This window comes from Heliangelus exortis, chromosome 2, assembly GCF_036169615.1.
Source record: "Heliangelus exortis chromosome 2, bHelExo1.hap1, whole genome shotgun sequence".
Classification (NCBI taxonomy): Eukaryota; Metazoa; Chordata; class Aves; order Apodiformes; family Trochilidae; genus Heliangelus; species Heliangelus exortis.
Window position 1 is genome coordinate 124608232 of NC_092423.1, and position 14334 is coordinate 124622565.

Genomic DNA, 14334 nt, shown 5'->3' on the forward strand with positions numbered 1-14334 from the left:
GTTGTTTGCTTATTTGTAGCTAATCTAAAACAGAGCACCTGAAACACTCTTTCCTGAAGAAGATGTGAAGGGGAAGTTCTCTAAATGCAGGAATTTTAGAATTGGTGCTGTTACTTTCTCTTGCTGAACACCACCAGTGTTGAATTGCTGCCCACACCCCTCACAGCTTTCTTGCCATCTCAGTTGGACGACAGCCAACTGTTGATCTGATTTGGGGGAGATGATCTATTAAAATAACAAAAGCTAAACCAGTCGCCCTTTGCAGAAATGAGGATTTATAAATATGTTAACCTAACAAGGCAGTCATAGGCTAGTTTCTTTTTTCATTTCAAGTAGTACTATTTTCCAAAATGCAGACTGCTATATCATTAATTCTGTAGATTTGGGAGCTTTGTGCTTGCTCCAGCAATTTAAAGTACTTTGAAATCCATTGTAATATAGCAGTGGATGTCTGTTAGTAACAGCTACAGTGCTGAACCTGCTCTTTAAAGGCACAGCTTGGGGGGATCTGGTGATAGTTTATGGTAGCCCTCCATCTTCACATGCTTACTGCTCATATGTGTTACGTGTTGAGAATGAAAAAAAAATAAGGAAATGTCAGCTTAATTCACAGAACTACACAGTGGGCTTTAACTTTAGCTTGGAATGCTATCATATGGAGGGAAATATATATTGGAAAATGAATATTTTATTCTGAGACTGCTAATACCAAAAGGCCTTAACCATTTTAACCTTATTAACGTGAATCCTATCTGACTGTGTTTAGATTTATGACATATAGCTATAACAGCTGTACTAGTAATAATTGTTTTAGAGAGAATGATGCAGCATACCCAGCATGTTTTACCTCTGGATTATGTATGCCTATGTAACACACATACAAATATGTGTGTTGCTTATCAGTCATGTTAAATTATTTTCCCACACCACGTACACATTTTTTTGTATATCTCAATTATCTCAAAATTTATATTGGTGAAACTAGTTAATTGAGGCATCCTGTCTGTTACTGTTTAATCCTTGGGAGTTTGTATCTATGAAAAGGCTTTTAAGAATTTACTAAAAATAATTTTAAATGAGGGAGGACTCTATGCAGTGTTTGCATTTACTCTTTCCTCAAAGTGATGTTTCCAGTGGTCTCTTAAAATTTAGTTTTGGAAGGTGATACAAGAAATGAACATGGTTCCCAGTCACTGGCAACACTTGGATGTGTAGGTCAGAAGTTGCTTGACCTTAAGGCTTTTCATATTATATAAGTAGTGCATAATTTCAAAAGGTCTTAGTGGAAACAGCAAACCTGGGAAATCATTAACAACAAAGAACTGAAACCACATGGATCCTATAGCATGCCTATAAAATATGCTATGTAAACAGCCAGTTTGTTTTTACAATAAACTGTGCTGCTGCCCACCTCCTTAGTAATAGCTATGTTGGTTTGAATTGTCTGAATAGCTTTCATGTTCAGTTTTTCTACAATTAAATACATTTGTGCTGGTTTTATGTAGAAATTTTCTTCTAAGGTTGTTTAGAATTTAATCTCTGCTTTATACCTTCTCTCCTTCTCTTCCTCTATCCACCCCAACTCCATTTTTAGTGGAGAAGGTGAAAGAACAGTTGAAACTCTCTTTGGAAAACAAGAGTGGCATGGTGCAAACAGGTGAACTGACAGTTGTGCTAGATGGTTTGGTAGTTGAACAAGAATCTCTTACAAATCTCAGTTCATCAGCAAACAGTAAGTTAAAATAATTAAATAAAATTGTAACATTTTCATTAAAATTCCAAATAGATAATAATAGACTATTTCTGTTGGGTTTGTTTTTTACTGTTCAGTAGAAGTTCAGCAGAATGGTGAGGCTGTGCATGAAAGCAGAGACGCTTCGGCAAGAAGTACATCCAGGTTGGAAATAATTTTTGTGTTTTATATTAGATGAGGTATACTGGCAAATTTATCAGTTGAAATGTTTGGGTCATTTGAATTTGTTTTCTTTCTTAATTATTTTGAAGGGAATGGATTTTAACTGCCAGGCCCTTAATTATATTACCATAGATTTTAGAAACATTGCTTGTATGATAATTACATAATTTAGCTTGAGAAGAATTAAATTTACAATTCTGTAATTTCTCTGCTGGTAGAGTCTGCTCTCCACTACTTCATAGTTGCTTCTTGGGTGTGTAGCTCTCTGAGCATAAAAATTCAACTGACCGGAAGTCTCCTAAATGCAGCAGCAGAGGCTGGGAGAGCAGTGGTTTCATGGACTTTTTTGAACTTATTTTGCTCAGGTTCTTCTGTTAGAGAACTATTTCTATTCACGTCCACCACCTTGTTACAACATACCAAGGAAGGAAGAAGAAAAAAAAGAATAAATTACTTCCCCCTTACCCAGTTCCTTTTTAAGTTTGTAATCAGGAAGTTGTTTAAGAGATTTGTACTGAGTTCAGGAAGCAGTATTCAGCATGCTAAGGCAAAGGGGTTGCTTGCTTCAAACTGAAGTGGCAGGAGAAGGGCTTTGGGATCGATTTAGCACTTTTTTTTTTTTGGATTCTCAATCTTTATACCAGCACAAGGAGAGCCTAGAGAGAAGTAGGAGTAGATCCTTTGTCCCTGACCACTAGTGAGTCACATAGGTCAACATCATAAAAATTATATGTTACTGGCCTGCTTGGTTACCTTGCAGTGAACCCCGTTCAGTTTCAAGTTTTTGACACTCAAAGGAGTGAAAAAAGCATAGGGTTGCTATGCATTTGAGTGTCGGGGGAACATTTGTCCTTGCATACTTGACTTGATTCTTTTCGTGAATATGTGGAGGTTTCTCTCTGTTCCCACATCAGTGCCCAGTATGAGGGAGTGAGGATAAAAAGTTGCTTTCTCCTTATTTTTTTCAGAAAGGTTTGGGACTATTGGAAGGGATTTGAAGCACATCAGCATACCATTGGTAGTAGCAATCATTGGTTCTCATTCCAGTATTGTTGCTGGATGTGTGGCTTTTACTGTGATCCTGTTCTTGATGCTGAGATTTTGATTACAGCAGTTTTCCACACAACTAGCCAGCAATTTTGATTCACAGTTTTAAAATTAACTGATGAAGAAAAGTTTCAAGGTAGCTTCTGTGCATGCCTTTAGGAAGTGAATTGGGTTTGTAATCTAGAATTGAAAAGGGATAATACTTTAATTCTCTGTTTCTACTACTCCTTTGGAGCTGGGTAAGGTAGCATGGAAATTCTGCTTCTTCCTTTCTTAGTCTGCAAGGACGGCTTGTAACAGTTCTCACGTTTTTGGTCATCTGTTTAACTCTTGAGTTTCTAGCCACTACTCCTTGAGAAGGTGGGGAGTTGGCACAATATGCTTCTCTGGTGGGTGGCTTTGAACATTTTGGGAGAGATTTAAATAAAAACAGTGATTGAACAAGACTTTCCATTCATAAGACCTTACACTACGTTTATTTCCATGTGGCCTTATAAACACAAAATTGCCTGTATATATCAGTCCTCACAGTGACACATCCTGCATATGCATAAAGAAGCTCATCTTGTTTTCCTCTTACTGAAGGAGAGTTTTGTTGCTTTCTTATATTGTGACTAGAATAATTTTTGGATATATGACAAACAAAACCAATTGTTCCCCTTGCTTAATGAGAGAAAAAGTTTTCCTGCTTGTAGTTGCACTTTGGAATGGTTCCCAGGGCAGTTTGCGAAGATGTGACAGGTGCATCAGTCTGCTCCACTCAATTCTAAAATGTCATTACAACTGAAATATGAAGTGGATAAGGAAAATTTTACCAGTTTCAAGTATAAAATAATAAAAAATTGCCTTTTGTTCCTTAATCGTTTTGGTCTTGTACTTGACTGTTAAGTAGGCTGTAAATGCTGTTATAAAGTGTTGTGAATTTACTTTGTCTTTGTAGTAACCTAAAACAATCTTTTATTTTTACCAAGATCTGCTTGTGACATTTCTAATGGGATAGACAATCAAGTACCTTCCAACTCTGTAGTGCAGAATACATTCTGTATAGAAGCTGTTAATGGAGACAGCACATCATCTCCTTCTCACGTTGCAGACAGACCCAAAAATTCACCAGTACCAAATCCACTTGCACCTCAGCCTGTCAACAGCACTGGTAAGAATGGGAGATTTATGAGAACATGTTCAACAAAGGGTTTTTTATCTGATTGAAATGTAACTAAAGGTGAACCACTTTTTCTCTACATTTTTTTGGTTAAATTTGAAAAATACTGAAAGGATGTTTCTAGGCTTCAGTTTATAATCTTGCCTGTCCACATTTTCAAGTTTTTCTGTAGTAGATCCATTCTCAAATGTACTGACTTTCATACTTAGCCATCAGTTCTCTTTTCTGAAGAAAGATGTAAAGCATCCAGAACTTCAGTTTCTTTGTCCCATTCTACTGATTTTCTGAAGGAAGAATCAGATTTCTTTCATAATTCGAGTAACTAAAAGTTTCTTTTCCCAGATAGGTAAACCTGAGTTTTAGTGCTGTCAGGGAACTACTGTACTCTTAGTTGAGATGTGCTACAGAATCTCCTTGCCTTCCATTTTTTCAGAAGGTGTGCTGGGTCAAAATTGGTTTTGGTAAATACTACATTTCATTTTCTTCTTAAACACAAAAGCTTTGATTATGACTGCAGACAACATGCAGTACAGTGAAACAAGGGAACAGAAATCTTTTTTGTTCCCCTGGCAAAACTTTGCATCCAATAATAACTGTACTTTCAAAGCACTTTCTGTATTTCCTGAGCTGTTTGAGAGAGATTACAGTGGTAGCAGGTAAAAAAGGTAACTTTAAATAGAAATACACACACGGTTAAAACAGTAAAGCAGAGGCTGTCAAAACTTTCTATATTAAAGTGGAAAATGTGGGCATGTTGGGAAGCTAGCAGAAACACTTATGAACTTTAGAAGGTAATAATTAAATTAGACCTTCTGTGAAGCTTTTTTTTTATTTGGAGAACTTGAATTTGATTCCCCTCTCTTTCCAGTTGAAGGCCAGAAGGCATATATATTATTTAGGCATTACTCCCTTTTTCTTCAGTAGCAGAGAGATTAATTTGAAATCTGTATTAGCATAGGGTAATTGCAAAAAAAAAATTGATTTGTTCAAATAGTTATATTGATGAAATCATCACTGAGTTTCAACTGAGGGACTGATATAGGAGTTTTCAACCACTGTTCCAGTTGGTAGAGACTTTTTAAAGGCAAGGCATGAAACAGGTCTCCAGCATCTGTTGATGACAAGACTTTTTTTTTTCCTCACTTTTGGACTTAGCAGGATTGTAATTTCATGTGATGTTACCAGAATTGCTGGTTTAGATCTAATTGGTGAAGTAATTGGCTGATGTAATGTTTTATAGATCTGTTTTGAAGATCAGCTTACTAAAAGAGCTGATGAGTTGTCAGTTATTGTGCCTCTAACTTCATTATGTAATCCCATTCACTCCTCTATGTGGATGAATTCAGTGTCGTTCTTTTTTTATGGCTTTTTTTAAGTAGCATTGCTGCTAGTTAAAGCAGAAGTTTGGAGAATTCTTTTTTTTTTTACCATGTTTTTCATTTGCTTGGAGTAATACAAAGTCTTGACATGTCTTAATGGAATTATGTTTTGTGTAAGCTGGAAGTGGTGGTGTATAATAGTTGTGTTGAAAAAGTAATGCTTTTACAGGTTTTATACATCTGCTGCTGCCTGTAAAAACATGCTTATCATTATGCATATTAAGAAAATACTGAATCTAGCCTTTTTTAAAGAATGTTATTCAGGATTAAAATAAATGAACTCTTTAAAACGATGGAACACTATTTTATGGACACTAGGGTTAAATTTTGCACACCCGTATCAGTCAGGTTCTGAGTACAGAGCGGTTGTATTGGCCTCAGTTTTTAGGAACGTAAGCTGATATTATGCTGTTAGGAAAGTACTTGAAGTCTACATTGCATATTACTTCTAATCTTGTAGAATAAAGTAGTCCCAACTCTAGAAGAGGTACAAATTGAGTTTAAATAGAATTGTCACTGTCTGGAATTGATTGGTGGTATGAACAGTGAAAGCTGTAAATGGTGTTGTACTTCTTTTAATAGGGCCTTGACTTTTAATGGGGGCCCTACAGACTGTCATACCTGATTTCACTTGTCTATAGCAAGATCTTGTGCTGTGATACTGTCCTGTTAAGCTCTGCAGGTGATTAGTATTGATTTGGTTTTGGCAAAGTGGGCTTGAGAGTCATTAAGCCACCCTAGTCCCCCTTTCCTGCTAATTTAGATCTGTTGTGAGATTATGCTTGCTTGAATTGGCTGACATTTGTATTGTTCTTTAAAAGAAATATATTTACTTTAGAATCACAATGTACTTTTCTTCAGTCACTGAACTATGTAAGTTACATTAGCCAAATACTAATTTCATATTTTACTCCTTCTTTTGGAGGGGGATTTTTTTCTAAGGCCCACAGATGGTTTTTGCTCAGTTGTGGAGTTTTGTTCCCCAGCTCTGAAAAAAAAGAAAAAAAAAATCTTCTGTAAGAACTTCCTTTTAGTTTTCTTTATTTCATTGAGTTATCTTAATATTTCTCATGTCATAGGATTATTTACTGAATTTAAACATCAAATAAAGCAATACTGTTTTATGAGAAGCAGATGGGTACCTTTTGTTAATCTAAAGAGTAAGGTAGAACACTGAATTGACCAAGATATGCAGGAACTAAGAAATTACTTTAGCAGGAAAGTATAGAGAATGGTTTGCAGAATGGAAGTTTTAATTGCAATTGTACCTGAATTGCGTGTGTTGTGACTTTTTGTCATCTGGACAAAAATTCAGTTTGTGTCATATAGGTAGGTACACAGGCTACTTAAACATATTCCTTACTTACCATTTACTCCAGAGGTTGATAATTTGAAAAGTAAAACTCATCAGATTCTGACACACAAATGCTGTTATCTCCTGTTTCTCAGTTAATAGCGACTCATCCACCTCTGCACCAGAACCTGGTAATTCTTCTGCCTCTGAGGCTCCAGTAGGTTCAGCCGAAGCTCCCATGTCTTCAGATTGCAATAACACCACAGCAGAAGCCCAGTCAACAGCAGAAGCAGCTAATTGTTCTGAAAGCCACACTTCTACCTTACCTGTTGCATCTGCTGGACTGGAACCCACAGCTACGACTGACTGTGCTCAGCCTAATGCCAGAAACAGTGCAGCAGCAGACGCAGCAAAACCAAGGGAATCCTCCTCCTCCACCTCAAGTGCATCTGCAGAACCTGTAAGACAGCAGCCTGGTAATGCCAGTGCAGAACCTTTACCACCAGGGTATGTGGTTTTGATTTTAATACTATAATTAGGTTTCATCTGAACGTGCATGTAAAGAAACAGAAATTTAATTCTGTACTGGGACTGACAAATGCAGGTCAGTTGGCTGAGACAGGGATAATGGATCTAAAATGGGGTTTGTACTGCAGCTTTAACTGGCTAGTAGCTCTTGTCCCAGAAAGTAACAACTGATAACTCATTAGCTGAGATAGTATTGTGATCTAAATAGACAAACTCCAGGGCATTATGGATATGGAGACTTTTCATTTGGTATCTTCCAATTTATTTGGGTCATAATTTATTGCTACTTTCTTAAACTATGAGAATGTAGTAGGGACCAAAATAGAGAAGGGAAAGTTAATAGTCTAGCAATACTTGTAGGTGTAGTACAGTGAGAACAATAATGTTAGATAGAAATGCAGATTTGAAGTGTGTGTATGTATGTGCTCTGACTAGCTAGAAACTTTCAATTTTACTAGACTGTTAGAAACCAAATATGTAGTTCTAAACCTTAAATGCAAAATTAAATGTGTTTAGGCTTCAAATGAAAATATACTATATGCTCAAATATATTCTATATACTGATCCTAAATTTTTTTATAGGCTATCTCATGTTTGGGTGAAAAGATGTCTTCCGTAACTGACTGGAAATACTGAAATTTCCATAATATTCAAAGTATTAACTCTTTTAGCATTTTTCTGAACATAGAAGTTTTTTCTTATCCAAAGTGTATACACTTTGTGTCATTGTGGCTGATCTCTCAGAGCCTGTCCAGCGCCTGCTCCCTCTGTTCACTTGAGTTTCTGTAGTTGGATAAATATGAAAACAATTTAAAAAGGTAGAAATATTGTGTATATATGGAGGGAGAGTTGGGGAAGAGTTATAAAGTTTTCTATTTTCAGACTCCTTGAGAGTGAAAGCTCTTTATAGGTGGGAATTCCCAAGATCATGCCCCATTCACATACACTTTTAAAAAATTAGTTGCATGTTTTTCCCTTTGTGGACAGGGCAATGAGCTCCAAGCCTAGTGCACACCATGTCCAAATGTGTTTCCTTGATAGTGTTGTTTCTGTGGGCTTTTTTTTTTTTTTTTTGGATGTGCCCCCCTCCTCCAGTTTAGTTGAGTCTCTGTTTAGCTGTAGTAACTCTGTAACCTGCTGCTGCTCCTCTCGTATCTCCTCATAATCTTGGCATTCAACCTCTTGAATTGGATAAAACATTATGTAGAAGTTTTCTAGGATACTCTGTACTAGTGAGAAAATTCATGCCAAATCCTATGAGTAGCAGGCAGTTTTCTGCCTATGTTTTTAGCAGCTAATACTTGGTGCATATAAGACAAACAAACACATCTCATGCAAACAAGGGCTTAGCATGTCATTTATCCCATTTATAATACTTACATTACATTACCACAGTTCTTAGCAGCATGGAACTTCAATTTACCAGGATAAGAAATAGAAACACAGAAAAACAGTCTGATAGCACACGTTTGAGGTTCACTCTGAAAGATCCTAATTTTCTTAGATATAAGAAGCAGTGCTTCAAAATGTAAACTCTCTTTGAGAGAGAGGGGCATGTATTTGGAAATGCAAAGAATGTGTCTGAAACCATTTTTTGATTTAGGTAATTATAGCATTCAAGCCTTCAGCAGATACTTGATTGACTTTATTGTCAGATATCTTAAATAGAATTTGAAAAAGCTTGTGAGTAATGATTTGTGCTCACTTGATATACCAAGCCCCTAAAAGATGTCTTCATGGGGATACCAGTTCAACTAGAAGTAACTTATACATATTCTAGTGTGAGCTCTCTTTGGTGTTTTAGAATGAGTTTCAGATCACAGTATTTTCATTCAGGAAGCATTTTCACCTTGACTTACATTTAAGTCTTTTCCTCTTGAAGGTGGGAGCAAAGAAAGGATCCTCATGGTAGAACCTATTATGTTGATCACAATACACGAACTACAACGTGGGAAAGACCACAGCCCTTACCTCCTGGGTAATGTAGACTTTTTTGATTTAAATATGATAAAGGTACTGGTTTTGTTTGGTGCAGGAAAAAAATACCATCTTTAATAAGCAGCTCATCAAAACTGTATCATATATTATATATTAAGAAATTCTAGCTTTTAGTTAATTTAGAATTATGTTAATTACAGCTGTTGTTATAGGAATGTTGGCACTGTATATGTCACTTGTTCTGACCAGTTGTTCAAACCAGTTACTCAGTTGTCTTGTTCTTTCTTTAAAACTTAAGCATTAAATAATACATATCTGCCTACCTTTATGTAGGTGGCACGACTAGCTGTAGTGTACTGGTTCCAAACCTTTGATTTCGAGGCAAATTGTTTTCTGTGAAACCTGAAAACATTGCTTGTGGTCACAGGAATCAAAAAAGATTAAAATGAAGTGACAGAGAGCTAAGTATGCTCTTGCCTGAAGTCTGTGTTTGCTCAGTGTGGTTGCCCTTCCACTAATAAATTTGGGGTGTACTTTTTGTGTACTTCAGCAATTAAAATCATGCCTATGACTCCTGTACTTCATTTAAGTACTGTCTAGGGATTTAGCATAAAACAAAAATCAGTCATTTAATATTACTGAAAAATCTAGCTGTTACCATTTGTGTTTCTTGAAAGCTGGGAAAGAAGAGTTGATGACCGTGGGCGAGTTTACTATGTGGACCACAACACCAGGACGACAACGTGGCAGCGCCCAACAATGGAGTCAGTCAGGAACTTTGAGCAGTGGCAATCTCAGAGGAATCAACTGCAGGGAGCTATGCAACAGTTCAACCAACGATACCTCTATTCGGTAACTACTACGTAAAATTCAGAAATCAGTAGAGACACAGAGGTTTCCTTTTGTTTTGTTCTTTAACTTCTTCTAGAGTGATCTTAGAACTATTCAGTCATATTTGTAACAAGATGTTTGGCATCAGTAATTTAGATTCTGGTTCGGTTGAAAAGTGTTAACAAAAATCATCCTTCAAGACAAAAAAAGTACTCCATTCTGAGTCTGTTCCCTGTCTTGAGGCTTCTGGACTGCATGATACTTGAGACTTTTAATGACAGTATGAGGAGGTAAAACTAATTCAGTCACTTAACTGTAAGGGAACAAAGCTGAGTTAAGGGAATTTTGAACATTAAATGCCCATAAAAACTGTTTTAGTGATTAGGAATTACTCATTAGCAATTCTACTTTGAGCTCATCTGGAAGCTTATGCACCTGGTTTAGCTCCGGCATTTTCTACTTGGTTTTCCATTTGTCTCAAATAATTGCTTACTTCTGCCTGAAGAATATAATATGAATAGCTTCAAAGATATTTCTTGAGACAAGTTTTTCCATCTGTAACTAGGGAAATAGACGAGTTGCTTTTTCAGAGCTGAGAATGATGGTGCCTGCATGTCACTGGCACACTAAAGAGGCCATTGAGGTCTTGGTTTCAAACGATTAAATCCCAGAGACTTGTCATAAGCGATACATAGCAAAGCTGGAGTGTTTTAAAGAAGAAACCATTGAAGCACAAGTCTGAAATGGCTTAATTAGACTAGGGCTTATGCATCCACATACCTAATTTTGCTTTGGATTTGTTGGACTTTATTTAGGTACTTCTTAGAAGTAAATGATGCTGCAGTATTCTTACATTTAACAGTTCTCAGCCTTGCAGTTTCTAATTAGACATTATATCTCATCACTAGCTATTGCAGAAGCATGTATCACCACTACTCTTTTTAACTCCTGGAGCTGTTCTTCAAAGTCATCTTATGCAATTTGAGAAATACAGAGTGATTGATGTTGGCGGGGACCTCTGGAGATCATCTGATCCAACCCCCCTGCTCAAGCACCTAGAGCCAGTTGCTCAGGGCTGTGTCCTGACAAATTGAAAGATCTCCAAGGATGGAGACTCCACAAGCTCTCTGGGTAATCTGTCCCAGAGCTCAGCTGCCCACACAGTGAAAAAGTATTTCCTGATGTTCAGAGTGTACTTCCTGTGGTTCAGTGTGATTTGGATCTATCCTTTTTGCACCCCTCCTTCAGATATTTATACACATTGGTAATTTGAATGCAAATCCAAGAGCCACAGCTAAAATATGTCAAGCCAAGGACTGTCATTGAGCAACTTTCTGTTCTTGTGTATGACCAGTTGTTTAAACATCATTTTCCTGATCCAATGATATGTGTTGAGCTAGAATTACTCTCTTAGGGAACAATATATTTTTAAAATAGTAAATAATTTAGTAAATAATTAAAATTTTAAATTTAAATTAAAATTTTAAAATATTTAATTTAAATTTTAATAATTAAAAAATAAATTAAAATAATTTAAATAGTAAATAATGTTCCTTTCTTAATTGATAACTCTTACTGAAATGATAACTTACTGAAACCTTACATAGACTAATTTCTTAGAGTGTCTTATCTGACCTTGAAATAAGGAAATCAGAATGTGTTTGTGAAGCAAAATATACTGGAAAGAGGAAAAAAGGTAACTTGACTGTTTGCATTCCATTTGCATCTCTTTATAATTTCTTTAAATAGAGTGTCAGTTACATACCTAGAACTCACATTTTGTTGAGGAACATTGAAATTAGGTAGAAAAAATGTGAACAGTATTTTTGGTTTGGTTTTTTGTTTGTTTTTTGTTTGTTTGTTTTTCTTCTTAAGTGCTGCTCTATACTTTTCTTCTAGAACTGTTAGGGTCAAATTACTGCTATCTTTTCTTCCTCTGGTGACATATCTTTGTATCAGTTACTGGGTTTGTAATTTCTTTTTGGGGAAAAATTGAATTAATACTTTTAGTGGATAAGAGAATGTTTTTAGCTACCTTAAATGGTCAAAACTAGACTGTGTGAAGGAAGGAAAATTGATAAGCTACAGTTATTTTAATTACTTTCATTTTTACCTGGGTCAATGATATTGTACTCCTTCTAGTATTGGATCTGGCCCATCCCAGGCCACTGCTTAGTGTTTCAGTGTGTTCTGGTAAATATATGTTACTCAGCAGCCATATGCATTCCCAAGGACCCATTGAGAAGATCAGGAATCTCTGAATGGTGCCACCATCAAGCTCTTTGGCAGGCAGCATATTTTGTTGTGCACTATTATTTTTACACTCACAACAGAGAAGTCTTTGGTTACAGGATCACTGTGACTGTATAGTTTCCAAAAGCAGAAAAGCTAAATATATTTGCTGCTGAGATAATGATAATTTTCCAGTCACATCGAGTAGTTGGTGGCTGGAACAAAAGAGAGAGAGGCAGCTTGATTTTAAGTGTTAACTATTGCATTTTTTTCTGATCCTTACTATATTTCTGTTTCATAAGAAATTTTCTAGCTTTTCTTGCTTGCGTTTGATGTTTTATGCTCTTTAATGGATTTTAGATTTTAGAATTTAAAGTCCTATATGAGTATTTGTTGCAAGATAATGCTTAAGATACTCTTTGGAAAATGTAGATTAGTTCCCATGTGTCAAAATACTGTTCTTCACCAGACCCCAAAATTATTTTACTGTCCAAAAAGTGTAAGTAGGTGGATGCTTTTAGTTATACAACAGAGAATGGGTGCTGCAGCCTGAGGCATTTCTGCCTTTTACATTTTATTTTTCCCATGCTCTGTATTTTTGGGAGACACCGGGGGACTTCTGCAAGGTTACAGTATATTATGAGCTTAATATGGCTTTAGTATTAATTTAATCTTTTTATATATATATTTTCCCTCACTTTTTGGGGCTCCTTTTAACCTTACTGTGTGTTGGCATAATTTTAGCCATATGCATATGAATGCAGCTGCATTTGCAAAGAATGGTAAGGTCTGAGAATAGCCAGACATCCAGGGAAGACACCATGTACTGAGGAAGCAAAAACCCGTATGCTGGCAGTAATCACTTTGCTTGAAAATGTTTATTAGGGTGGAGCATGTTCTTAAGCAAGAACATTGTGCTTATTTGCCTCTCTGCTTCTGCAAAACTTGTGTGAACTGAGCATCTTTAAGCCCTACTGACTTTCTCAAGTTTGCTGTAAGAAAGGAAAGGGAGGATACGTTGGTTTGAAAACAGTAAAAGCAAATGTACAAATCATATGTTATTGTCATATAATCTGTGATTCTTAAAAAAAAAACAGACTAAAATAGTGGTTTTCTTGAGAAAACAGTACTAGTGCTATTTTAAAGCACATTAAGAAAAGAAAAACAAATATTTCTCCTAACTGCATTTCCTCTTCTTTTTAAATAGGCTTCAATGTTGTCAGCAGAAAACGATCCGCTGGGGCCTTTGCCACCAGGTTGGGGTAAGTTAATTAGCTGCTAATTTCAGGGAATTACAGTTAACACAATTTGGAATGAATTGGTGTATAGGTTTTTATTTTCTTTTTTCTCCCTAGAAAGGAGAGTGGATTCAAATGATAGGGTGTATTTTGTAAATCATAATACAAAGACAACACAGTGGGAAGACCCTCGAACTCAAGGGTAGGTGTGTATATTGACTGTGCTGATAAAAAGATTTTGTTTAATTCTTGTATATGTACAGGGAAAAAATATTGTCTGCATTTTCTTCTGCAGTTTACAAAATGAGGACCCTCTACCAGAGGGCTGGGAAATCAGATATACCAGGGAAGGTGTCAGATATTTTGTTGACCATAATACAAGAACCACCACCTTCAATGATCCTCGTACTGGGAAATCTTCTGTGTAAGTGAGAAATTAAATAATTTTTTTAACTTATTACAGTTGTATTTATGAAAACTTCTCATACTAGAAAACAATCTAGATTTTTAGCTGGAATTGAGCACTAAATTATGAACAAATTGCACTGTAAATTTAGTCTATTTTAAGCTATAATTGTCAGTGTATCTATGACACACTTAGACATGCTTGCTGTACTGCTCTGAAGTTGGATAGTTTTTATACACTTTTCAAATATGAAGACTAAATTTATTGGGAAGTGAGGTAGACTTGAATATTCAGCTGATGTAACAGTTAAGTTTTTAAAGAAACAGCAAATTATTGTAATGACTATTGCTTATAGTTGTACACC

General features: G+C 36.0%; 1 protein-coding gene across 3 annotated transcripts in view; it reads left to right on the forward strand.

Annotated features, from left to right (window-relative positions):
• Positions 1-14334, forward strand: part of WWP1 (WW domain containing E3 ubiquitin protein ligase 1) — a 61598-nt gene that overhangs the window by 32780 nt on the left and 14484 nt on the right. For 2 of the 3 annotated variants that reach the window (XM_071737879.1, XM_071737881.1), the window contains 9 exons: positions 1595-1732; positions 1831-1897; positions 3934-4115; positions 6953-7304; positions 9208-9303; positions 9941-10115; positions 13534-13588; positions 13682-13766; positions 13860-13988. In XM_071737879.1, the coding sequence (XP_071593980.1) occupies positions 1595-1732; positions 1831-1897; positions 3934-4115; positions 6953-7304; positions 9208-9303; positions 9941-10115; positions 13534-13588; positions 13682-13766; positions 13860-13988 (1279 nt within the window). The remainder of the gene's footprint in view (positions 1-1594; positions 1733-1830; positions 1898-3933; positions 4116-6952; positions 7305-9207; positions 9304-9940; positions 10116-13533; positions 13589-13681; positions 13767-13859; positions 13989-14334) is intronic. The other variant, XM_071737882.1, reaches the window with a different exon arrangement.